The sequence below is a fragment of the Parasteatoda tepidariorum genome, chromosome 1 (genome assembly GCF_043381705.1).
Source record: "Parasteatoda tepidariorum isolate YZ-2023 chromosome 1, CAS_Ptep_4.0, whole genome shotgun sequence".
Classification (NCBI taxonomy): domain Eukaryota; kingdom Metazoa; phylum Arthropoda; class Arachnida; order Araneae; family Theridiidae; genus Parasteatoda; species Parasteatoda tepidariorum.
The window spans coordinates 98,016,860-98,044,023 of NC_092204.1; the positions used below are offsets into that span (position 1 = coordinate 98,016,860).

General features: G+C 26.8%; 2 protein-coding genes across 2 annotated transcripts in view; one reads left to right on the top strand and one right to left on the bottom strand.

The window, feature by feature from the left end:
- LOC107454790 (uncharacterized) overlaps positions 1-27,164 on the top strand; it is a 125,914-nt gene that overhangs the window by 21,675 nt on the left and 77,075 nt on the right. The window contains exons 9-14 of the mRNA XM_016072086.4: positions 1,247-1,373; positions 2,787-2,921; positions 4,525-4,810; positions 7,217-7,325; positions 10,064-10,286; positions 13,170-13,312. Coding sequence (XP_015927572.2) covers positions 1,247-1,373; positions 2,787-2,921; positions 4,525-4,810; positions 7,217-7,325; positions 10,064-10,286; positions 13,170-13,312 — 1,023 coding nt within the window. The remainder of the gene's footprint in view (positions 1-1,246; positions 1,374-2,786; positions 2,922-4,524; positions 4,811-7,216; positions 7,326-10,063; positions 10,287-13,169; positions 13,313-27,164) is intronic.
- On the bottom strand, positions 16,944-27,144 carry LOC107454793 (uncharacterized). Its single transcript, XM_016072096.3, has 3 exons — positions 26,566-27,144; positions 20,723-21,212; positions 16,944-17,900 (listed from the first exon to the last, which is right to left on the bottom strand). Exons 1-2 carry the CDS (start codon positions 26,944-26,946, stop codon positions 20,742-20,744), a joined length of 852 nt encoding a protein of 283 aa, XP_015927582.1. The 5' UTR covers positions 26,947-27,144; the 3' UTR covers positions 16,944-17,900; positions 20,723-20,741.

A 27,164-nucleotide genomic window follows, 5' to 3' on the forward strand; every position in this document is an offset into this window, starting at 1 on the left:
CTGTGATCATTGTTGTATCATTAGAAAAACAATGATGACACAATTTCTTAGAATTTTGTGACTTTTTGTACAACATATAATCCTTTTTATTGTTAATATTTACTAATAACTTGTTATAGAACTGAAAATATTATCAAAAATATTAAAAATTAATTTCAAGCAAATTTCTTTCACGATGCAGTCATTTTGACTGCTTCTGGGCAATATAGGTATTTCAGTCTTTCTAGTGTTAATTAGTTTATCAAGATCAAGACAGAAATTTATGGTTATTTTTAAAACTAAAATTGTAATTCTTTTACCATGTTCATTTTTCAAATAATTGCAATAATTTTATTAATCGTACGTTCCACTGCTTTTATTTACATCCAAGATTTTATTTAATACTAAAATACATATAAATTAGCATTGGAACTCTTTCAAAGCTTTATAAAATTGTGTTTTTTGCCCAATATTTGGAGTATCATTCTAAATCTGAACAAATGAAATAACAGTAATATTTTAAATTGGCATTGTTAAATGGGTTGTATGTGTTACTTTTAGATTAGTTTTAAATATAAATTTGTTTCTATTAGCATTCTGCTATATAAAAGGTTGAAACCATTAACCAAATAAATGATATTATAATAGATGACACATATTAAAAGATCATTAGAAAGATTTGTTTCTTAACATAAAAGTATTTGTATACTGAAAAAGGAAAAACTAAATAAATATTTAAATAAAATTTACCTTAAAAATATATTTTTTGACATGTTTATGAAATTAAAATCTAGAGAATGATTTTTTCAAGATGAGTCGTTTTTGCCTAAATAAACTCTATACTTAATGACTCTATGGTTAAAGCAATGTGCTGTAATTGTGAAGGACTTAAGTTTAATTTTTTAACAGCAGCTTTTAGCTCACTCAGCTTTAGAGTAATGGGTACCAGCTTGTCTGGGAAGTAAATACAGTCAGTTTGTAATGCTGCCCATATTGGCACAATCATGCCATTAGTCATGAAATTGTGAAGCCTTAGCCTTCTTTATATCCTGACCCACAATGGGCTGTTGGCGAGAATGCTTTATTTTACTCCTAATACTTAGAGTGTTTACATTTTTAAAAAAATCCTTTGGACCAAAAGAATCTCAATTTTGTATTCTTTTTAATTTAGTTATACATACATAAAGAGACTATTTAATTTTATAAAAGCCAAGTGTAATAATGCCTCTTTATTTATTTAAATTCATTTATGTTTCATTTATTATAGTTTGCTATTCCCATCAAAACACCAAGATTTCCAAAAAATTATGAACAAGAAGTATCAATAAAATTATGTAGAAAATCTGATGGGAAAACTGGAGTGCCAATGAAATTTCGTTATATGCCATGTGATGGTAAGTACAATACACAGAAAAGGAACACCTTAATAACTTTTCATCTAACTATGGGATTCTTCTGTATAGCCTCAACCTTAAAGGTGCAAGGCTTAACTTGAAATATGCTAAATGTTTATTACAGATGATATTTTAAATTACGAAATCAGACACAAAAAACATACTTTTAATTAATAAACATAATTTTTTTGACGGATATGGATTATTGACCTTTGAAACATGGGATAAAGCCTCAATCTGGAAAATTTAGTCCCACTTGTTTAATCTGGAGAGTAGTTAAAAGTTGATTTCCCTTTTTATGTATTTTTCCTTATTGGTGAATCTAGTTTTAAGAGACCATTAAATAATTTCCATTTTATTTACTGTGGTGTATTTCTGTTGGGTAAGTGCAATTTTCCAAGCTTAGAGACATCACCTAAAGCCACATTGATACCACACCTATAATTGCATTTTATTTTGAAGCTAGTTTAAATATAATTAAATTTAAATTAAAGCAAAACAATCAATGCCTCACCCCTTTTAGCAGGCAACTGTAAAATTATCAAACCTATACAATGTAGCAATACCATCGCAAATAACACATAATAAGCTTCATTTTAAATATCATAAGAACTTATCTTATATTTGTTTTTGTTTTTTACCATTCTTAGAATCTTAAGAGCATGCTAAACTAGGAGATCAACTGAAATCTTCAATAAGCATTTAAAGCATGATTTTTTTTAAAACTTTTTTTTTGTCAAGTAAACATCTATATGTATGCGCATGCACATAACATTTATCTATCTATCTATCTATNAAAAAACTCTTTGAATTTTCTAAATTCAATATGCGTGTACATATGTATATATATATTCAAAATGAAGATAAAACAGAGGAAAATTATAGACATATGAAGAAAAGAAAGGGTTAAGAAAAACAATATACTTATTGTTTTTCTTAACTTTCTTCGTGTTTTCTTGTATTTATTTATTTTGTTGTTTATATATATTAAAATCAGACCTCCATTACAAGTTCATTCGACCTTAGACAAACAACAATTTATTAATTCATTGTAGAAATTTTTTTTAACCTTTTAAGAAATTATTTTAATATAAAATATCATAATTAACTTTAAGTATTAAACAAACAAAACCAGAGTAGAAAGATATCTAAAAAATTAAAGTTTTGATCTCACGAAAAATGACCATTTTTCTTGTAATTATATATATTTTATTGAATAGTATAACACTTTTGAGAGTTAGTAAAATGTATGGAATTTGATCCCAATCTTTCTTCCATATATTGAGAATATGATACCTCATAGATACGTTCTTCAATGAAATAAAATTTGATTGTGATTTTTTAAATGCAGAACGGCTTTGAAATTATATCTTTTTAAAGGTAATGATAATCTTATATTATGGTATGTTTTAGATTATGATGCAGATTTACCTTTGAAGCAAAAACAACCAAACCCATCTGATTGTATTTCCATGCCAATGTCAGCAATAAAGCGTGAACCAAGTAGTACACCAGATGTTCATAACCCAAATTTTCAAGATTTGAATGGTAGTTATTATTTTATTAATGTTTTATTTAAACTACTAATAAAAATTGCCAGTGTAAAGAAAAGTTTAATTTTTTTTTTAACTAAATAAAAATGTATTTATAATAATCTCTTAAAAACTGAGTTTCTAAAATATAGTATTTTTTAGTTTTATATGATTTCTGCTATTGGGGAAACTTCTAAAAATTGAATAATTTCTATTTGCCATTTTAAGATGGTTATAGATACCTCTTCCCATAAATTTTCTAAGTATAATTTTATTTTTAAAACCTTAAATTTTCACCTCATATTTCTCTGTCTTCCATATTTTGTGCATTAAGTTCTTTTAAGAAAATTGAAGCAGAATTTAAAGGAAAAAAAATTTTTTTTTTAATGTTTTAAGGGGAGGGAACAGTACTTCCAATAACTATTAATAATCAAAATTGTTCACTCTAATTCTTAACTCATTTAAATCTAGCACTTTTTTACGTATGAATTCAAGAAAAATGCTCATTGTTTAATGCAGAGATGATAGTGCTCTGGAAAAATCCGGATTTTTTGCTAACCGCGATCCGAAAATTTCAGGAATTCCAAGGTCCAAACGTTTTAAGAAATCATTGATCACATTTATGCATAAAAATTCTTGCATATTTTATTTAAAAATAATAGAACTAGAATTTATACTTGGCATCTGTTTCAATTGTAAATATTTTCTCTGGAAGAATAATAAATGTGAATAGAGATAAAAGTGAACTTACATAATTATTAATTTAAATAATGCTGCATATAATTTATTTAGAATTTCATGTTGTGAAGACATAAATTTTTTGAAGTGCGTCATTAATGATTTGACACAATAAATTTTCAGGATTTTTGACTTGGGCTCACAATCACTCCTGTTAAAGGCAATATCTCTTTTTTTCTACATAAAAAAGTATGATTATTGAACTTAAAATTTGTAAAATCAGCACAGATTTTGAACTTATACCAGTACAGATTAATAATTTTGGGAAGCTAAAATCTATTTTAACCCCTTTCCTTTAAATGAAAAATTGTCTTTTATTATCGTAACTGGATGTAAATGTAGAATGGGTTTTCAAGAGATATTTGAAGAGTGTGAGTAAATTTGTATTTTTTAAAAGAATACCTATTTGGGTTAGGATAACTCTTAACTCAATAGCTGTACTACTGAGTAACAGTAATATGTATTGAGTTATCACTCAATATCAATTATTGAGAGTGCAATAGTGCCAATTTTTTAAGTCTTAAAATTTTTTGTTCTTTTTAATTTCGAAACCAATAAATTCTAAAGCTGAGTGTGCCTTACTTATTTATTTTTGTTCTATGACTCTTGAAAAAAGTGTTTTTTCCTTAAGGGGAGTTAAAAGTTTCATTTTCGATAAGTTTGTATTATAGATCAATAATTTGTAGTGCTTTTTTAATGCATCCTGAATAATATATCCATGGCAGTTTAATTTCTTATTACTACTATTTTATTTTGGTGAAAATTATTTCTCCAATTAATCCTAAAGTATTAGACTGCTGCTCTAACGTAACTAATTGCTGAAATGCAAATTTAGGGTTTATTTTTACTATTTATAAACTTATTCTTTCTCTTTTTTTCAGGTCTTATAAAGTTCCTTAAAACTTATAATAATTCAGAATTTGATGCACCTGAAATTGAAGAAACTGAATATAGATTGCCACTTGTAACCCCAGAAAGTTTCCTACGCCAAGCAGAACCTGCCGCTCAGAAAGAGTATGCAAATCAGGAATGGAGAAATACTAGCTGTCCTGAAATTAAGTCAGTTCAAATACTAAGATCCCATATAATCAATTTTCTCGGGGAAGGCAAAGCATTTTTAAAATATTTGCCTGCTCTATTATCCATGAAAGATGAAAATGGAAACTCGTAAGTTTAGCTAAATCATTGTTTTCAATAGTATAATATTTTCAATTTATTTTTATTTCCTCCATTTAACCATCTCATGATAGATTCCAATATAAGATTTACCTTTTAGAACATTTTCTAAATTATTGCAGTGTTATTCTATTCAACTAAACATTTTGAAATGTGTATTACGTTTCTTGAACTTTTAATTGCAAACAAGCAAAGTTTGGGTAACTTTTATTTTCAATTCTTGCTAAGTACTTTCAATAATTTAAAAAAAACTTTTAATTTCATAAAACTGTCAAGTAACTTTTTGCACTCTTCCTTTTTATCCGTTTCACCTGTGCATCTCAGGGGTATACTATCCTAAGTGATATCGTCACGTTAACTCTTCCCTCATACTGATTTCAGGTATAAAGCAACAAAATATTTTGAATTCCTTTTTGTTCCAGCATTCTAATAGAGTTTTTTTTACGCTTTTAAATATTTAGGAAGAAATAAAATTTTCTTTTTCTAATCTCCTAAAACGAATTTATTTTTTTCTCCATTTTTTCTATTACATGAAAAAAAACTATTCCTTTTCATTACCAAAATCTGGTAATTTCTAATAGACATAATTTTTAATATTATCAAAGGTTAATTTATAAAGAAATTTGAATCTTCAGTAAAACCTGTTAAAGCCTCTGATGAGCAAAGAAAAATGAAGTGTAAGAGAGAAGGACAGAAGTAACTTTTCTTCTTAGGATTACCAAAATATGATAGGCCTCCAAAATGTATCAGATTTTCATTCATTGAGCTGATGTTTGATCTTTGTAATTGATAACACTCTTGTGTTTATTTTCTGCAAAGAATTTTTTTGTACGTGGGTTTCATTTCATCATTATGTTGGTGTTTATTTGAATGCTTAATTAATTTTTTTAACTTTATTATCACAGCATGTTAATTTTACTATCTTTAAAACTTTTATATCAGCTCAATGTAAAATAGTATTTATTTCAGATTAATGAATTACATCAGGAGGTAATAAAAATGAAATCAATTTTTTGCATTGAAAATATAAGCGTGATAAATGATGCATAACAAAAAGAAATATTTACAGATGTATGTATTAAAGCTTCAAGATGATGAGAAAACAATGTAAAATCACAGATAATGTAAGATAAAGTAAAATCACGGAAAACATTTTATTCTTAATTCAACCTTGTATGAAAAATTATGCTTCATTAAGTTTAGCAATCTCTTCAATATTTCACTATCTTACTACTATAATTAATATGGGGTATTAGTTTATCATTTATAATTAATTTTTCATTTGTAAGTTTTACTGCTTATGGGCAAAAGTTATTTCTTCAGATTAACTCCAATGTTAATCTGAAGAAATAACCTTAATGATCATTCACTGTATAATGATTCACTATGTATAATGAATCACGCAGCATGATTTGTATAAGTGTAAATTATGAATCACCCACTAGGATTCACATTTAAATAACCTATGAATTACTTATCAGGATTTTCAAAATACCATTGTAGTTTAAGATGCATGTTCCCATTAATTCTGATTTAAGATCCAAATTTACGAGATTTCTGGTGATTCAAATTTTTCTTATATGTGAGCCACTTATAAGAAACTTTTCTCATATGTTTAAGATGCATGTTCCCATTAATTCCGATTTAAGATCCAAATTTACGAGATTACTGGTGATTCAAATTTTTCTGATATGTGAGCCACAATGCCAGTTGAAATTATTTCTGGTTCTTGACAGTTAGTTCTTTTAGAATTCTCAAAGTTTCTCCCCTTTTCTACGTATAATTAATATTATGAAGATCCTGTAAATAGCCTTGTCACACACACAAAATAAAGTGTTGGTTTGACTCAATGTTCTCTATAAAGAAATTTTATCACTGATCATAATTATTTGAGTTAAAATTTTTCCAAATGTAGTGTGTTATTTACCAAATTGGAATTCATAAAATTATAATTGGTTTTAAAAAAATTGTAAAATATCGATAGTTGATCAATAAAAAAAGTCAGTTTAATTTAAATCTTTAACAAAATTTAAAATATCATGTTGAATTTTTAATCTGAAAGGCTTCATATAATATAATAAGCCACATTTTAAAATTGTTCAAGAAAGCATTTTTTGAAACTTTTTCCAGATAAAAATACCGCAATTTCCATGTAGGAATTATGAAATAGCTGTATATTGTGCTTGTGGAAATTTTCTAAGCTTCTAAAGTACCTGTTTAGAAATAATACTAAGGAGTAGTTTGATGTTAAAATATCACTTCTGGAATAAGTATCGCTGTATCGTCCTATCCCTTAAATTTTTTTTGTTCATCTGAATATCATGGCATACAAAATTACTCTCAAGTCTAATTTTAAAATTTCTATTTCATTTAAATTCCTTATTTCTTCAATTGCAGGCTGCTTCATGTGGTGGTAGCTGAAAAAAGTGAAAACTTACATTTGCTTGTAAAAATCATAAAAGCAGCTCCAATTGGTCTCATAAATCAAACTAATGATGCAAAAATGGTAAATAATTTAAAATTTTTTTTGTTTTTTAAAAGTTTGTTTTGTACTTTTTTTATTTATTGAAGCCTGCTTTTAAAGTTAGTGAGGATTTTTCATTGGCAAAATGATTTTGAAAGCTTTCTTAAATAGATAGGGATTTACTTACTTATAATTAAAGTGGAACTATGAAGCAACTGATGGACAAGCATATATTTCCACTTCAGTTTCTTAGTTTAAACATATTCAGTATTAATATTTTTGTGTTTTGTTGACTTTTTGGTATTTTTCGGATTCTTTTTGTATATCTATGAACGGATTATATAATTTCTGTGACTAACAGGCGAAAAAAAAGTTTGTATTATTTTTTTAAGGTATGACCATGCAAATAAATCTAGTTTTTTTTTCTAGTTAGCAGAATAAATTCTATTTTTACTATAAATTTATATTATAGTTATTATTGTTACATTAATGTTATTTCTCTCTTACATATATATTCATTTATCATCCTTTATCATTTTCTTTAAGAAAAATATTTTTTCTGAATTAATATTGTAACTCTAACTTCTATTATTATTTAACTTCATAAGAGTGCTTTTAATCTCTACTTTAGACTTTGCTTACTTTGATGTAATTACAACATAGTTTCTAAAAATGAAAACACATTAAAATATTTAATTACATATGAAATAAAAATTATTACTTTTCCCAAACCTTTAACAAAATTTTCATACATAATCTATATTCATTTAACGGACATGTATAAAAACATATTTCGCTTTAATCTTGTAATAAGTATCGATCCACTAAGGCATAGATTCCCAATTCTTTTTTCAAGTGAAATATTTTTCTTCTCTCCCCTTCAAAAAAACATTTTTTTGCAAGCACTTATTAAATATTTTATTTAAAAAAAAAACTCTTTTCTGAAATTAATTTTTTTCCTTTTCTGCCCATGCCAGATTCAATTCAAAGAATTGAAATAAAATGTGATATTCATTACCTTCTTTATGCGTTTTAAAATTTACAAATGTAAATGATTTCCTTATTTTTGATATGGTGCACTTTTTATCATATCGTTAATTTATTGAAAATTCTTACTAATCAATGATGAATTTAAAAAATATTAAACTAATTTGTAAAATATTTAAAAATATTAATCTGAATTGTGAAACGTGAAAAAGTCACTTCAAACTTAAAATTTTAAATCTATTGATTTATTAAGATCGAAATCAGGCACTTCCAAATTACTTTTGCAATGAAGCTTATTAAGAGAATGTACGCAGATTTATTTTTGTAAAACTCAGTATTTTATACTAAAACCTAGAGGTAGAAATTAAGAGCACGTTTTCACTGATCTATCTATTTACGCATATCTATTGCCCTTTTTTTAAAAAAAAAAAATTTAATAAAGTGAATCTAAATGAAACATTGCAATACAAAGAAAGTGAATTGTTTATTATTAATTATGATGAAATATGCTATTTTGTGACAATAACACATAGACCAAAATATGAAACTGAAAATCAAAAAAGATAAAAGAGTATACTCCATGTCATGTAGCTTTTACTGGATGTAAAGGCTACATCAAAAAACACTTGATATTGCCTTTACATCAATTATCTGTCTGGAGGACTGCCTTTTATTATTTTATGATCGTTCAATTCAAATTTAGTCCTGCTGCAATTAACCAACCTTGATTCTGAGCCCTGCTTCAAATCCTATTAACAGAAATATTGTTTGTTGAAAAACATATTGTTTTACAAATGCATTATATTATTTTATTGTTTGTTTTATCTCATGTGTATTTCTTCTTCTTTTTTGGAAGTCTCTCTCACGCCATTATAGGCTTCATATATTTTCTGACCATATAATTTTTTTTATTTCATAAATTTATACGCAGATTTAATCTTACTTAATGTCTCTTTAGATAAATAATTTGATTTTTATTCAGTTTTATAAAGAGCGATTGGAAATCTTTCTATTTCTTGATAATTATAACGGCTAACTTTTATTTATTTAAATGCAAGTGTAGAACTAATTATTATTCAGTGTCTCAGCAATTAAGTAACAAAATCTATTTTTAATCTTTCTTTCTTCATCCACATAAAACATGAGCATATACATTATTAGGTTTACTTTCATTTCTAACAAACTTCACAACCTTTAATCTTTCACCAAATTATTCAAATATTAACATGAGAATTTCTAAAGAACTTTTCAGCTTTCAATCTTCAGCCAAATTATTTAATAATTATCATGAGATATCGTGGTGTCGGCTGAATCGGCTTGACTTTTGGCAGTGTTCTTTTCCAATAATGCACCTATAATGGATTTCTCCTGTATCACAAAGTGTCAATTGAACGCTTTAACTTTTAAATTGGCTCACGATTAGGCAGGTCAAGGGGGACTTATCTCCCACGGCGTGTTCTGATTAAAATTATTCAAAATTTATTATTTCGATTAAAATGTATTTTTGTATAAAAATAATCTTTTTATTTGCATTATGAGCTCTGCATTATTATTATTCTTTAATGAAATAAAAGCTTTATTCTGATTAACATCTCATTTTCGTCACCTGCAATTTAGTATCATCCTCCACTCCATTAATTTTGATTTCTGCTATAATCAACAAAAACCATTTCTATTTCAATTAGTCACCCACACCAACCTCAAAAGTGTTCTCAGCCTAATGCCTGAGTTAAGTAAAAATTGTATTGAATAATTTTAATGAAGTAACTGCAGCATTTATTTTTCTTATGCAGACTCCACTGCATGTAGCTGTCAGTAAAGGACTCTGGAAAGTAGTGAGAATTCTTCTGATGGCTGGTGCTAATCCTGATATTAAAGACACAAATGGAAATACTTGCACACACTTAGCTGCAATGCACAATTTTCCATGGTGTTTAAGTGAAATTTTGCTTCCCTTACTAGTAAAAGATAAGAAAAGAAAACATCTTCCAAATGTAAATCTTTTGAATAACGAGGGTAAATGTTTTACTGATATTTATTTTCTTAAAACATAGATGTATTGTATCCTACTTAGTATTAATTTATAATTAAGCTTTTTATTATATTTATTATAAACTGTTTTCAGTAAATTTATGTTCTGCAAATTAACTTAGGTGCTCCTTTTCACTATGAACACATACTTTAACTTATTATTTTTTTTAAATGACACTGGAAAACAATGTCTTTCTTAGTGCTCACTTTTGATTGAATTAACTGAACGGAAATATCACATTGTTGGGAGTGCAACGATCACAATTGTGCAACGATGTGATGCACATCAATTGTGCAACGATTTGAAAATCGTATAATTTATTATTGTGTCCATAGTCATTGAATAAGTAAATAATTTATTTATTTTTTTAGCAAAATTACATCAATCAACTTTTCTTAACAGTTATTTCCCCCAGCAACTTTACTTTTCTCTCCCAATTCTAATAATCTTTTTAGAAACTTATGCCTGGCTATACAATTCAATAGTGTTTAATAGAGCTGTATTCTGTTACGGCCAATTTTTTTACATAACATTGGCAAAGTTTTAAAGACTATTCGCCTTCTGGTTTAATTTCACTTCATTTGAATAATTTTTAAAATTGCTGTCATGCTTATGGATTTAAGATAGGATTCAACTTAGTTTTAACTTTATGGATTTCACCGAGTTAAAATCTTCTTTTTAGTTATTTTCTAGGTGAACGACACATAATTTAAAAAATTTATCACAAAATATTTAAGAAATTCCTTGTACATTTTTAGGGCCTTATATAACATAGCAATTAATTACTATGTTAATTAGGTGTTTCTACCCTAATTAGATTCTTGATACAATGCTATTTTTGTATTGTTTATTTTATAATTTTTTAAATTTTATCTAATGTAATACATTATATCTATCATGTTATATTTGTTTTATCACTTAACATTATTATTATTTTTTTGATACATAATAAATCCTCTCCACTTGAATTTTTTCCTTGATTAGTGATAACTGGAAGCTGATTAATATTGCAGCAGATTTTTTCTTAAATATATATATATACAAATATCCATGCATTATAAACAATGAAATAGATATACAGTCGGACCCCGATTTAACGAATTTCGTGATTTAAAGAATTTTTTTTCAACCCCAGCAGAAACAGAGTCAAAAACCCCTAATTAACGAATAATTAACCCCGAATTAACGAATTATTTCAGCATCCGGAAAAAATATTTTTCAGTAATTTTGATCAGAAAAATATTGCATTTTTTTGTAATTGGCAGATTCTAAAGGGAAAAAAATCTTTCCTGGGAGGAATAAAATAGAAAAAGTGCATATTCGTCTCAAACAAAAGAAAAGCCCGCAACAGGGAAAAACAAAATTCGTCGTGGGTAGGTGGGCAGAGTCAATAAGACGTTACACTTGCAAGGTCATTTTCTGGGGGTTTGTCACGTGGACTATGAGTCAAACAGGAAATTCCTTTCTTATCTTAGATAGTCGTTTATAACTAGTAATTTTTAATAATACATATGTACAAAAAAAATTTTTTTTTTTGAACCCCCGATGTTACGAATGACCCCGATTTAACGAATAAAATTTCCGGTCCCGATGAATTCATATAAATTTGTCCCTTTCAAAAACTATTTTTAATAAGTTATTAAAAATTAACTTTGCATTTTCTTTAATTATGTGTTTTTTTTTTTTACATATAAAGGTTTTTTTAGAAATCATATTTTAAATTGCGTTCAGAAAAAAAAAGAATATGAACTGTTGAGATATTCAAGAGTATTTCAAAAAATATAACACATTGAAAACTTTCAAAACATACATAAAGCTACACTACAAACTGCCGAGTTTCACAAAAAATAATCTTCATCTCCATTCAAAAAATTCGTACTTTTTGAAAGATTTTTCAATAAAGTTATTTGAGTTGAAATGTATCAGAGAGAACAATGTAAAATATATTTAACTTGAAAAATTCTGTAGACTTAATAATTTTTTGTTTGTTTTTAGTTTTAAAATTTTCTTATTTCTTATTTTTTTTCAGTAGTCGATTTAAACACCAGACATACCGAAAATTCGCAAATGTGTAATCAAAAATAGGAGAGTTCGACTTAAACAATGTATTGACTTGTACACTGGTATCTATCATAGATTTATCTCAGTTGTAGGAACTTTTTGAAAATTGGTTGCACGGTATTAGTAGTTGTTTTATGTTGATTTTAGTATCATAATTTTGTTAAATTTCATTTTTTTTAAGTATAGTTTAACCGGTCTGTAACGAAAACATAGGGAACAAAGCTCGTTAAGCCCCGAGTCAGATGACCTTTGAGTTTATGATATGTTCACGATTTCAGCATCTGCTATGATTCGCATCACTAATTGGTTCTTCGGAGATAAATATATCAGTACTGTAATGATTAAGATAGGTACTATATTTGAGAGAGAAGGAGGATAGAAAAAGATATACTGAAGACAAGTAAGAGATGAGACAGGGAAGAAAGCCGTGTATTTCTAGCTATAGCTATGCATAACTATAGCTATAGCTGGTTTTCTGATTCATATAAGGCAGATGAGAAATCTCACATACTTTTTATCGATTGACAAATGAAATATCCACAAACAGTTGTACTTTTTCTCCCAGCTTCAATAAATTAATTTTCAAGAAGTTTATGAAAAATTCCTTAATAAATTCAAATTATGCCTGTGACAATAGTTTTATCTAGGCTTTTTAACATCATACCAAAACCAACCGTTTTGTAAAACTTCCTAACCCTTTAAATTGAAATTCACAATGAACACATTAGGCTGCCTTGTTTCAGTTTTTTATATTTTTCTTAGTTTTATTTAAATTTATTTATTTTTTTTTAATTTATTTTATTTAGGTTTCTCACCGTTGCAGCTAGCAGTCAAAAAGGAGTCTCAAATATGTGTTAAACTTCTTATTCAAGCTAAGGCAAATCTGAATATTTTTGATGAGAAAAGTTGTTCAACTCCACTTCTATTATCAAATTTATTGCGTTTTCAGGTTAGTGTTATTTTTTCTCTCTCATAAATCTATGACAATTTATCCCACAATTCCAATCTTAGGAATAACTTATTTAGTTTAAAATTGTTAACTTTTTTTAAAATGGCAGAAAAAAAAATTTGCTTCACTGAAAAAATAAATTTCAAACTACAAAAAAAAACAATCTTTGTTTGCATCTCTTTGTTTGAATCTGCAAAAGTCCAGCTATCTAGGAAACTGAATTAATTGGTATATTTTAAATTTCTGATTTTTTTCTTCTTCTCCATAGCATGGATTGGAATTTTCGAAAATGCTCAGTAAAATACGAATCAATTTTCGATAAATGCCCCTTCACCTTTCATTTCAGTTTGTCATTAGTTTTTATAAGCCTGAATTGCAATCATTTTATTTTGTGGAGCATTTTCTCTTCTGCGCTGTTCATAAAGGACCAATTTGGTTAGCTTCCTCACATTTTCCAGTTTGCACTTGTATAACAAATTTTATCTATTGAAGAATCAAAACTGGTGAATATTTATTAAGATTTCTAAAGGCTCTGGAGGAAGAACAAAAACTGTTTCATTTAGACTAAGCCTCTTTTCTCAAAGAAAGACTAAAAATGTAATGAGAGGAAAATGCACAGTAGGAAAGTGAAAATTCAATTAAACAAGGAAAAGAAAAAACACAAAGATCAAATATAAAAAAATTAAAAAATGAAGAGAGAAAGAAAGAAAAATAAAATAACTTAAACAATTTTTCCACACAGTAAATAAAATTGAAAATAATTTATTTTTAATTGCTAAATTATTCTTGTTCATAAAAATGGGAACATTTTTATAAAAAAAATAAAGCTTTTTCCTATTATTTCGGTACTTCTTTTTATCCTGTTATTCCTTATTATTTGCTGCTTTTCGCATTTTTTAAAAACATCTTTACGATTGATTTATTGTTTTTATGACATTAACTCTTCTCGCTTTTTTCACTAACCTGACAACCCAGGAAGCAAAATTAAGAGAGTAATTAAAGGTCAAGTATTATATTGCCTGTTTTTACGGATTGATGGGGGGGAATCAATAAAATATTTCTAAACGTGTAATGGATTTATTGGGAAATTATTAAACTATTTATTGATATAAAATTATTTTCAAACGAATATAACGGAGCAAAAAATTACTAGAAAATCATAAATCGCTTGCATGAGACATTTTCCACTAATCAGATCATTTTGTTGGGCAAAATTAATTTTTTCTAAAATGCTGGATAAAAATTTTGAGACAAGTATGGGTACTTTCAGAAAACATAACACCAATTCCTTCTTACAAAATCAACATTAGAATTAGCTTATTTTTGGTATAAGATGAAAGTGTGTTTGTGGTTGAAATAGTCCCAGGTTAGAGTCTGGGCTTTGTTATAACTACATATTTTTAATTTATGGAAAATGCAGTCTGTTAAGAGTGTGTTATTGTCTTTTAAAAAACAAATATATGACATAGAAAAATTCATTATTGGGTAATTAAATTTTATTCAAAACAACTTCTCCATCACAATAAAAATTTTTAAAAATGCAACGACCGACTTGTGACACAAATTTAGAAACCTTCCCACTAATATGACATATCCTCCTTCCATTTCAAGCACTTCTTTTGAATTAGAGAGAACACTCTCTTGTTTAAAAACATAGTTTTATAAATAGCAATTTTAATGCAACCTATATGATTTGGTTTTGAACCTGAACCAAGTTATTAAAAATAGTTCCAAAACGCGAAGTGAATTTTCTATTTAACGAACTTTTCTACAAGATTCTCTTTCCCTATTTTCCAAAATATTTCAAACTTGTTAACGCATTTTATGGGGGAAATGAACTTGAATTAATTTTCGAAGTCACTGCTTTTATGTAATGTTTTACTGCTTTCTCTAAAAGTTATTTTAGAGAAAGCAGTAAAATATCCCTTTTTGCTTGCATTGCAAAGGAAAAACTCAGTCCAAATGAACGGATTTTATCAGTAACAATTAAACTTAAGAACGCACATGCAGTTTAAAATTATTGTTATAATAAATGCAACTATAATTTTATACATAAATTCAGCTTTTTTTTTGGTTGAAAATGAATGTAGCATGATTGTGTAACCCTGGATAAGGTTTTTCTCTATTCTTGCTTGCAAATTTCTTTTATGATTAAGATTTATAAAATAAATAGTAGATACTAGTTTACAAGATAAAGGTGCATCAATTGCTATTTTAATTATGCCTAGCGTTTATGAATTTAAAACCTGTTTTGTGTTGCTTAAGTAATTTAAAAGGTGATTTTCTGTTTAACGAATTTTCCCTATAACGAACTCATTATCGGGATTTAGCGACTTCGTAAAATAAAGGTCCGACTGTATATCAAGCCATATATTTTTAAAAAAATTTCATTTAAGAACAAATTGGTGTATTAGTTCAGAAGTTCTAATGCATGTGTAAAATAGCAGTGAAGGGTTAAAAATTATGTTAAAATGACAATCACAACAATGAATATGGTTTGTCAATAAAAAAGTTATCTGATTTTTAAGGTGACAAGAAACTTTCAAAAAAGCAAAAATTTGTCAAAAAATCGATATTTTACATCTTTGAAATCTAGGCATTTAACTGAAAATTTAAAAAAAGAAAATTCTGGAATAAGAGCAAAATTGATGAAGTTATGGCCATTTCAGTTTTGACCACGCCCCTTTGTTTACCTTTTTTTGTCTGCAGATAACTGTTAAAATTAGTTGAATATTTTGTTATTATTTTTAAAATAAATTAAAGTATATAATTATTAAACTAGTTCATTAGAAAATATTTATAGGTATTTATATTAAAAACAAGAAATATTTGTTCAGAAGTAAAATTTGCAATGAAAAAGTAGTAAAAGTCATTTTTTTCAAAATGTCGTTTTTGACAAATTTACAATTTTCAAACTGTTCCAGCGTAATGAATTTTCATTCTATTGACCTGAGAATTTAATGCTATATATTTCTGAATATCATTAACATTTTGTTGGAAAAGTTTTTTGAATTAAGTGAATAGTAATTTTTTTAAGCATGATATTTTATAGTGGTATGACGATTTTTTCCTAAAAATGTAGGTTTTTCAATGTTTTTTTAATGTTATTTGTTTCCATAATGAAAAAAGTACTCCCAACAATTTTTTCAATATTACCTAATATGCAATATTTTAAAAGAACTTTGTCATTTTGACAGAATTTCAAACGTGAGGAGTAATATAAAAAAACATAAAAAATTCAAAAATTTAAATTTCTTAAATTTTGAATAAAAATTGTTTTTAACAATATAAATGTATTCTGATAATTTCAAAAAAAAAAAAAATAATTTGAAAGTCCCTTGTTACCTTAAACAAGGGCATTAATTATTATTTATAAATTATAATTGTTTTAATTTTAATATATCTTGTGAATTTTTTTAAAGCTATAGATAGTTGAGCTTTACAAAATAATTTTGTTAGTTCTTTATGAAATTGTTTTCTGTGATAAAAATTTGCGTTAGTTTTCCCAGAAAAGGAAGTGTCATATAATTTTATCTATAATTTAATCAATAAATTAAATCATAATCTTTAAACATATTACCAAACCAAACATACAACATACCAAAGATAAACTCAGTAAAGACAATCAAAATTATTATAACAATTTATTGCATTAAAAACGAAATGGAAAAAAGCATAATAACATCAATTAAACAATTATACAAGTTAATAAAATAAAATATTGAATGGAAAAAACACAGGAAAACAGTTTATATCAACAAATACAGAGATACGTTAATTCACTTAACACTTCAATTTAAAAGAGGAAAGTAAAGAATTATTCATACAATTCAGATTTTTATGACTAGTTTTTAAATCAGTAATAAAGTTAATATTTTTGTGCCAAAATTGAATTCATGGCAGAAAAAATATGAGGGCAAAAGAAGTTATGTAATTTATTGTTTACATTTGTACGGCATTGTTGTTTTTTGTGCACCAAATTAAACTTCTTTTTTCTTTGTTTTTTAATTGTAAGTCATTCATTTTTGTTAAAATATAATCCTTGAAAAATATTATTAATAATCCATAGCTGACACGGAGAAACCATACGTAATACAAAAGTTTTGATTTTTTGGCATTTGAAATTTTCTTCAAACTGCTAATCCATTATAACTTTACAGTAAAAATTCAGTTAAACCATCACATGGTGTAATAAGTCTTTATTGATTTAAACTACATGTGAAGTGTAAATATCGTAATTAAAATATTTTTGCATTACAAAATAAATACTTAAATTTAAATTTTTTTAATACACTAACTTTTATTTGTAAACTAAAAAATTACTTGTTTATGGACAAATACTGAAAAAAAAAAATAATGCATATTCAACTATACATAGATTTATAGCTTGTTCAGGAGATGGAAACACTTTTTATTCATAATTACAATGATAAATAGATTTGAATAGAAATATACAGTATCTCATTTTGAATTGCAGTTTATGATAGGAATTACAGTCAAAATTACTTTTAAATATTTCATAAGATCTGATATGATGATGGCTTAAAGATGAAAATTTACAAAAATTCTCCAATCTTTCTTCATGAACCTGAAATAATAGTGAAAGATTATATATAAGAATAGCATTATTAGAAAACAAAACATGAATTATTGAACAAAACATATTTAAATATGAAAAAAATAGTGTTAAAAATAATTTACATTTTTTAATTTTTTCAATTTTGCAAGAACTTTTAATTTTTTCCTTCCTAATGTAATAATAAAACTTTAATATAAATTTCAGCTTCCCAGACTTTTTATAATATAAAATTAAAAATTGGTGCATACTGAAGATAGATTTTCCCCTTTTTTTTGTACTGTTCTAAAAAATGATTATTAGCGATTGAAATGGGCTACAAGTGGCGTAGAGCAGATTTCTCTACCTATGTTAACACTTTGCATGCTTTCATCACTAGCAGCGTATGGAGAGTTATAGAGGAAGGAAGTACATTAGTTTTTGTCTTGATTTTCAAATAGATTGAAGAAGAGAGGGAAGGAAGGGAGGAGGTCAAGACATGGTACCTGTCTTCTCCCCAGGTGGCGTATTCAAGCATTTAGATTGCGAATAATAGTTTAATATAAATTGTTACTAATCAGTGTAAATTCACTGTGTGCAAAATTCAGAGAATTTCTTAAACTTTAGCTCTATAAAAACTTGGTATTGTTTCTTGTAAATAAACTTTGTTATGAAAAATTTGTGTAAATCAAGTAAAATTTGTATAAATCAAAATATGACATAGAAAAGATTTTTTTAAAAATTAATACAAATAATATTTTCTTTCTGAATAAAACAGTAAAATTAATATGATCAAGTTCATTTTTAAAATGCTCATCCTTTGGAATTTTAAGTAACAGCTTTCAATTTTAAATTTTAACACAAACGACATAATTAAGACAGTTTTCCACAGGAATCAAGATTTAACTACACAAACCATTTGTCTTACACCACTATTTAGCTCTTTTCTTTTCTTTCTTTCTGTTTTTCATTAGTGTATCTTCACAATGGTAAATTAAAAACCTTCTATTTCAGAATGATGAATTTATCAATGCCATTAAACATAACTATTAAAATTATACATTATATTTCTTAACTGTTATCAAATATCTTGACTTTAGGCTTACTTAAAAAAAAATAACAAATCAGAAAAAAAAACTTTTTTTATTGTAATTTCCTTATTATCATAAACTTGACACACATAGTGATTGAGTTTTTTTTTACTTAATTTATATATATAGTAGTTTTTCTGACTAAGATAAAAATAAACACTTAAAATGTTTCACGGATATTTTTAATTTCACCATTTTGGAAAAAGTTTATTACCAAACAAAAAACGGTGTTTTTTGTAATTATTGATCAAAATTAAGTTATAGGTCATTAAATAATATGCCATTATTTTGCCAATAAAAGATAAAAGTGAGTTACGCCATAAAATTATTTCATATGAAATTGCCCTCATCACCCTTCTAAGGCATTCAGTCAGATCTGCTAAGTAGATAATTGACAAATTTAACTTTATTTTCAATATTCAGGAAACAAAATTAAATTTAAGACACTGAAATGAGTAGATGACAAAACAAACAAAATTATAAAATAATACTTGGGACATCACATCAGTTGCATTAATGAGAAGAGTGGGATTGTTTCCTGCAATATTTGGTTAACATAATATTTTATATTTGATCAGATCAAGTATTAAGGCAGCTTCTGTATTAAGTTTTAGTAGCAGCATTGATCAGAAATCCAGAATTGCTGCAAATAGAATATGTTTTGCTTTTTCAATGAGCAGTTTAATATTTTGCTTTCCAGTCATATTCTAAAAATATGTTCTGCAGAACCTTAGGATTCAATAAAAGAGTTACAGGGGTTTCTACGGTGGACTATTTTTTATGATATTCGAAGCCTTTAATTTCACATCAAACAAATTATACGTTATTTATTTAATATTTCTGTTATTGACATTATATTTTTTTAAGTAATATGCTAGTGAAGATTGAAGAAAAATTAACATTTAAAAATAAATATTTTCTAATAACAATATATTGAATGAATAATAAAAAGAAAAAGGCAATTATAAAAATTTGCAAAAGTATTTTAAACCTTTTCATTTAAAATAGAACTAACAGATTCAATTTTAAAGAAATATGTTTTTCTTATAACCATTCTCAATGCTTATTTTAATCTTTTTCCTATTTTATTTCAAATAGAACCATAATTTAATAAGTTTATTTTTAGCTTATGCATATACAAATACCATATTCAGTACTAGACTAGACGCCCCTCCTCACTTGTGAATTCAACTGTCTGAATTAAAACCTAAGACTGGTATTAAAAAAATTTACGATGAAAAAATTCATTATTCACATTAAAAATTTTCAAATTAAATAGAAGACTATTGGTTTATGTTTCTGCAATTGCTAACGAACTTTATTCATTAAGTATACATGTTCCGTCAAAAGAAGGAAAGTAAATAATTTAGAGAAACAGGCATCTATCATATATAAAAAAGAAATAGGAACTGTAAATCTAAAACGAAAAATGTGAGTAAATATCACTCTAGAAAATAAAGTTTTGAGTGGAATCTAACATTATGACTATTATATTCATATTCACTTGTAGATGGACTGGTTTTCATTGCATGGGCTATAATATATCAACTTGTCCCACTTACATTACCTAATTTGTACCATTCTCTTTAGATTTCACTCTGTATCCTTATTATTTTGAGAATTTTATTTAGTCATTGTATTATTTGACCACGGTTTTAGAAGTCCTGGTCTCCATAACAACTTTAACATATCTATACAAAACGAAGTTTTAACTTAAAAATATTTTGAAAAATGCAGAAAAAAGATGTAATGAAAGAAACAAACCAAACAATATTTTGCAGAATCAAGCAGGTAAAGTAGTTTTTGTAATTTGTATTGCAGGATTATTGGCCAGTTTCAGTGGTACTACACTTGCACTAGGTACTGTAGGTGCTGCCGTTGTAGTAGGTACACCAGCAGAGTATGGTTCTTTAGCAAATATAATTTTAGCATTGCTTGCTTTTAGAGATCTCAGAGTTTTCATTACCATATTGTACTCCAGTTGAGATTTTAGAAGCGCTTCAGCTTGCACAGGACTCAATATTTCCTCATGACACTCCATTACCAAATCTATTTCTATTTGGGCTGCTTTTAAACTAGGGCGTCTTTTTGTACGGCTTATTGAATTATATTTGGAAAAAGTGATTGGTGAACTGGATGGTGGTGTATATACTGCATCTTCAGCTTTAGGCATGAAACTACGTACGGTATTATAAATCTTCTTTGCGGCTTCACGGGCAGCTCTCCTGGATGGTCTCCGACCTTCAGTTGGTTCCTATATTATGTGAGACAATTCGAATCAATTATTGAAAAATTATCAAATTATGTGTGGTTTAATATCCACAAAATTTATTAGGATAATTAATAAAACCACACAATAAATTTAGAGTAAGGAAATAAACATAAATAGAATTGAGAATTTTTTTTTACGTATGTAATATTTTTTAGACTACTATGAATGCCTTTTGCTCTTAAGGGAATTGGATGCTCTATTTTAGGCTACGTTAAAATAGTTTTTTTTTTCTGTTTTAATTTCTTTAGCTGTTTAATTTTACTAATTTTTAAAAATGAATCTTTTTATAAAACATTTCTCAACACTCAAAAGATATTTAATTTCTAATACTCTTTAGTAAAATTGCATAGAATTTTCTTTGCTGTGTACTACCTACAAATACATTCAAAGGGATTCCATTTTTTTTTATGTATGAAAATTATTAGCTCAAAATGTAGATAAAACCCGAGCCAGGACAAGTTTTCAAAAGTGAAACAAATCAAAGTGCTGAAAGTTCAGCCATAGCAGGTTGTATTCGATCCTGCTTACATCAATTGTCATGTCGAAACACTAAAATGCCACTGCACCAGTAATATAAAGATATAATGACTTGCCTAAAAATGGCTACAAAATTTATCCTTTCAGTTTCCTCCATTTTCTGTTTTTTATTAGTTTCTTGCATACCATTGCTGGGAGTTTTGCAGAATCCTTTCCTGTTATGGCATAGGATACAACAAGAAAGACAAACACACATACGAAAAAAGCTTTTGTAAAGTAATTCAATATTTTTTGAAGTGAAGCATCAAACATTAATGTTGGTCATTTTAACAAAGGTTGGGATAGTAAGTTTTGAATCTCCATGAAAGTTAATGTACAGAAGAAATTCCTGCATCTGAAAACTCAGGAATCAAAGTTATTCAATTAAGTTTGATCTGAAGAATTTGCAGTGAAGATATTCAGATAAAAATAACATTAAAAAACAAACTCAAATAAGCCGATTTAATAATATTAAATAAATAAATATACATAAACTAAAGGATAAAATTGAGAATATTTTTTAATAAAAATATTAACTATTTAAATTAAAACTATCTATAAGTGTTTATTTCAAACACTATTCATTGTTTATTCCTCTAACTAAAGTTTATCTTAATTCTCTTCTTTTGTTACATTAATGACTTTTTAAATGTTGCGTTAAAACAGCATAAATATTTAGCTATTTCAAATGATACAAAAACTTTTTCCCCCTTTTACACATAACATTTTTCAAGAAATCATCCTTTGTCCCTTCCTAAAAACAAGGGATTTTAGATGGAAGAAAGAAAGAAAAAAAAAAAACTTATTTTAATTGTAGAAGATTTTCCAAAGAATAAATGATAAAGCATTTAATTTATATGCAAATAAAATAATCATTTGTTTCCAAAATGTAAATTTTAAAGCAAACTTCCTCCATAAAGAACTGATAAGGTAACAATATTTGAAAATATGTTTACAAAAATCTACTTATTAAATAAGCTTCTCAAAAAATTTATGCTTTTATTATTTTTATTTTTAAATAAAGTATGATTAGGGTTTGGTTAGTTAGATATAGAGGGGTCAAATTAATGTTAACTACCTATAACTAAATTAAAAAAAAAACCTCTCTTCATTTTAAATACACCTTTAATGTCATCTTTCATCCAATAAATAACATTATTCTGAGACTCTTCTTATTCTAACAGATATATAAATATAATATATATTTGCATTTTTTGTTCATATCTCTCATTAATTAGTGCCAAATAAAGTTATTTCACCTTTTGGGATCTTTCCAGCCTTTGGAGAGTTCATTGAAAATTTTGAACTTTGCTTCCCTTGTAATTATGTTCATGATTTTATTGAAAAATAAATTTGTAAATAAATTATTGACCAACCATATTAGTTCTCATAAAAATGGCATATTAGTTGATCAACTGATTTGCTAGACATCATGAAAGCCAGTTTAATGAAAGAGATTTTAGTATGGATGTATTTAAATCTGATGGACATCTTCAGTAATTCAAATACTATTTAAAATTTTTTTTTAATTTTTTAGTTTTATTTGAATCTTTTTGTACTTTAACAGTAAAAGAAATTTGTGTTGAAAGTCAGTAAAAAATATTTGTGTATCTTTCAGTTCTCCTTCAATTTTTATACAATTCACTAATAAAAAATTTCAGAATCCTTTTATTATTGTAGTTTTTAACACACAGTAGTATTTTTTTTAAAAAAAAAAAATTTCAACATTGCTATAAATCAAATAAAAATTGACTACTAATTTAAAACTATTTAAATTAAATGTTCTTTTAGTCAAAAATTATAAACTTGATTAAACAATGTAATGCAAACTAAATTAATAAGATACATAGTGTTTGATTATCTAAATTGAGTAAACATTTATATCCACTTTGAAAAACATTTTTTTTTAATACATAAAAATTCACAATTTTTAGTGTATCTTACAATCTAATATTATAATGCACAGAATCTTTCTTATTTTCATGTATTTTTCTCTTTACTTTAAGAACAATTTTTCCGGTAGTAAACAAACAATTGATTTCATTTTATGCCAAATAAAGTTAAACCAATGGTTTATTTTTGCATACTTAATTGACAGTCACAGTAGTCTCTCTTTTAAAATTACTATAATACAATTGATTTTATTGCTATACTAATAATGTGATAGTTATTTAACTAATAAGATTTTTAATAAGTCCCCGAGTTTATAAATACATAGTTTTAAATTTTCTATTTCCAAATCATTGGGTTGCTTTAAATTCTTCCAAAAAATATTTCACGAATAATTTTTCAGTCAAGTGTAGACTAGGATGAATTTGGGATTGGGCTATGTACCTTAGAGCTCATACTTTTCTATCTTGATTTCTAATAAATTGAAAATCTCAAGGTAATTTTCACTGTTTTCTATAGGAACATAGAAATTCATCAAAATAAAAGAGGAACCTAAGTGTGAACTTGTATAAATTTTTTAACATAGGTTGGACCCAGGGCCGGATTAACCTATAGGCACGTGCCTAGCGCCTACGAAAAACTTGGGAGAAAAAATTTTTTTGACAAAAATAATTTAGCTTTAAAAACAACAAGTGTATTTTGCACAAAATTATGAAGATACAAATAAAAATATAATATTTTTCGGTAATAAATTATTTTGCAGAATCTTATGATCTAATATATTACTTTTTTGCGATTTTTGGATTCAACGAAATCTTGTATTATGCTGTCGAATTCCAAACTACGCAAAATGTCGTATTCAATAGACATAAGTGCGAGCGATGCCAAACGATCTTGATTCATTGTTGAACGCAAATAATTTTTTATCAATTTTAATCTGGAGAAAGATCTTTCTCCTTCTGCATTTGATCCAAGAATCGACAAATATATTCTTAATGCAATGTGAACGTTAGGAAAAGTATTCACAAGTTTATCTTTAATTTGAGCCTTCAACATTTCTTGTGCAGATTTATGTTCATATAAATTTGAAAATAGTAAAAATTCATCTACAAAGTTTTTCTCTAAATCGGATGAGTAAATTTTCACCAAATTTTGCGCTTTTAGTTTAATCTCAGATTCTGACAAATTTTTGTGTAATTTCCTTGTAATTCGGGTTCGATAAAACATCGATTAATGACACTTTTTGGTCGATCCAGAAAACTGGGAAATTCAGACATCCGGGATAGCGATGGTCCCGAGCATCCCAGATAATTGGTTCTCTACTGTATAAATATTTCTTGTAATTAATCTCACTATCAATTTCACTGTTTTCTTTGCTGGTTTGTTGTTGTATTGTTGACGTGAAGTGTTTACATAGTTATCGATCGAACTAATCATAATGGTATTATCGATATCAACTGCAATATCGGCAGTATGTCGGTATTGCAGATAAAGTTCGATAAACAAATTTGTAAATTAAAATCCATATTAATAAAAATGTAAAAAAAAAATATGCAAGAAAATTTTAGCATATATTTTGAAAAGAAGGGAGGAGTGGGGGAAGGAGGGGAGGGCCCAAAAACAGCAATGCCTAGGGCCTACGAAAGGTATAATCCGGCTCTGGTTGGACCATGTACCAACGTATAAAGCTGCAGGTAGGAAAAAAAGTTTAGCTATAATACAGCTACAGAGTTTGACTAACTTGATTCCTCAACCTAGTTTGACATACACAACCTATGAAATTAGATTGAAAAGTTTTAGGAGTACTATTTCATTAAAATAAATAAAAAAGAACAGACTTATTTGAACATAAAAGTGAAATTAACACCAATTTTTAATAAGTAGAGTTTCTTAATAAAAGTAAAGTCTTTACATGCATTCTCCTTCTGCCACAGATCATGGTATAGAAATCTCCCTAAATAGCTACAGATTATTTGTTTCTGTAACGTAAGAATTATTTTATAAGCAATTTATAGTGTTAGCTTTCATTATTAGTGTAAATTCGTCCTTAATGGACAATTTTTTTGATTCCAAGAATGTCCACTCCACTACACATTATTAAAATCGTAAATTACATGACTGACACACTATGTAAGTTTGAATATGTTCATAAGTAGAAATAGAAGTCTAAGGAGTTTACCAGGAAAATCAGTTGTCATTCTTATTAACAAAATAGGTAAGAGGGGATTTAAAATTATGATATTGAAGAAAAAATAATTGACATCAAAGAAAATAAGCCAAATTATTTTTATTTAAAATTAATATTTGTAATGATAATTATAATGAAATTTGAGATGGAATCATGAATTTTTACAGTTTTTTAACTTACTGTCTTTGCCTAGTTGTTGCTGAAACTTAGTAATTATTTTGACACAAATATTACTGATATGGAAATCATGCCCAAAATTTACTTAAGAAGCATTTTGTGTCATGATCTGTGGCAGAATAATCACCAAGTCTTGGCAACTTCTGAGAAACAACCCATGAGAAACCATTAAAAAACATCATAGAAAAGGGCCACCCCCAAGCAAACCTTTTTTTTTCGTTCTCATTTTTACCGTTTAAAATCCCATTTGTAGTTAGTGTAGCATTATCATAATTCAGAAATATCCCCATGGCAACTTCCAGCTGTAGCTCACTAGAAACTTTAAAAAAAAAAAGAAAAATCACTGAAGGCCCAACTCGTAGCCACCCCTAAACTTGAGTTTTTTTTAAATAACTTGCAAGCTTAAAAATTATCTGGCGAATATTATTACTGCGACAGATCAAGATAAGGAAATATCCCAATTTATCTTAAGCTTGCTATCCTTCACTAAAATATTATCTAAATTGATACCCAATACAATACTTTTCATGTAAAATAATGTATTTAAAAGAAATAAATAATCACTTCATCAGTTTCTGTTTTCGCTGGTGTTTCTTGCTTTATTTTTCCATTTGTTGGCTTAGCGTTGGAAATTTCAACGATTTCTTGGTCACTATCTGATTTATACTCCATAAATTCATCATCGCTGTCCAGTAGCTCCGATTTACCGGTACCCAATTTCAAAACAGGTATAGCATGAGATTTTAACTGTTTCCTCCCTTCACAAAAATCTTTTGGTTTAAAATGCAACTCACAAACTTTCAATCTTCTAATATGGTCAAACCTTTCGACTCCTAGAACTTCTAACCATTCTTCCCTAACATCTTGGTGAGTAGGTAGACTAAAGAAACTCAAATCAGGACGGCGATGAGTTTCATTTCGACAGGATCGAACAGCGCAAGCCATGATTTTAAGAAGTATTTGTGAAATGCATAATACAAAAATATAAAAGTTATTGTTTATTTTCGAAAAATTATGTCGTTTGCGCTTGGCTTTTGCAAACTAAAAATAAAAACAATTTTTAAATTTTATGTTAAGTTTGAACGATTAGCTTATAGCTCAATTATAATATTAAAATTATATCGATATTTAAGCATCGATATCAGTGTATTTTTTGTTGCCAT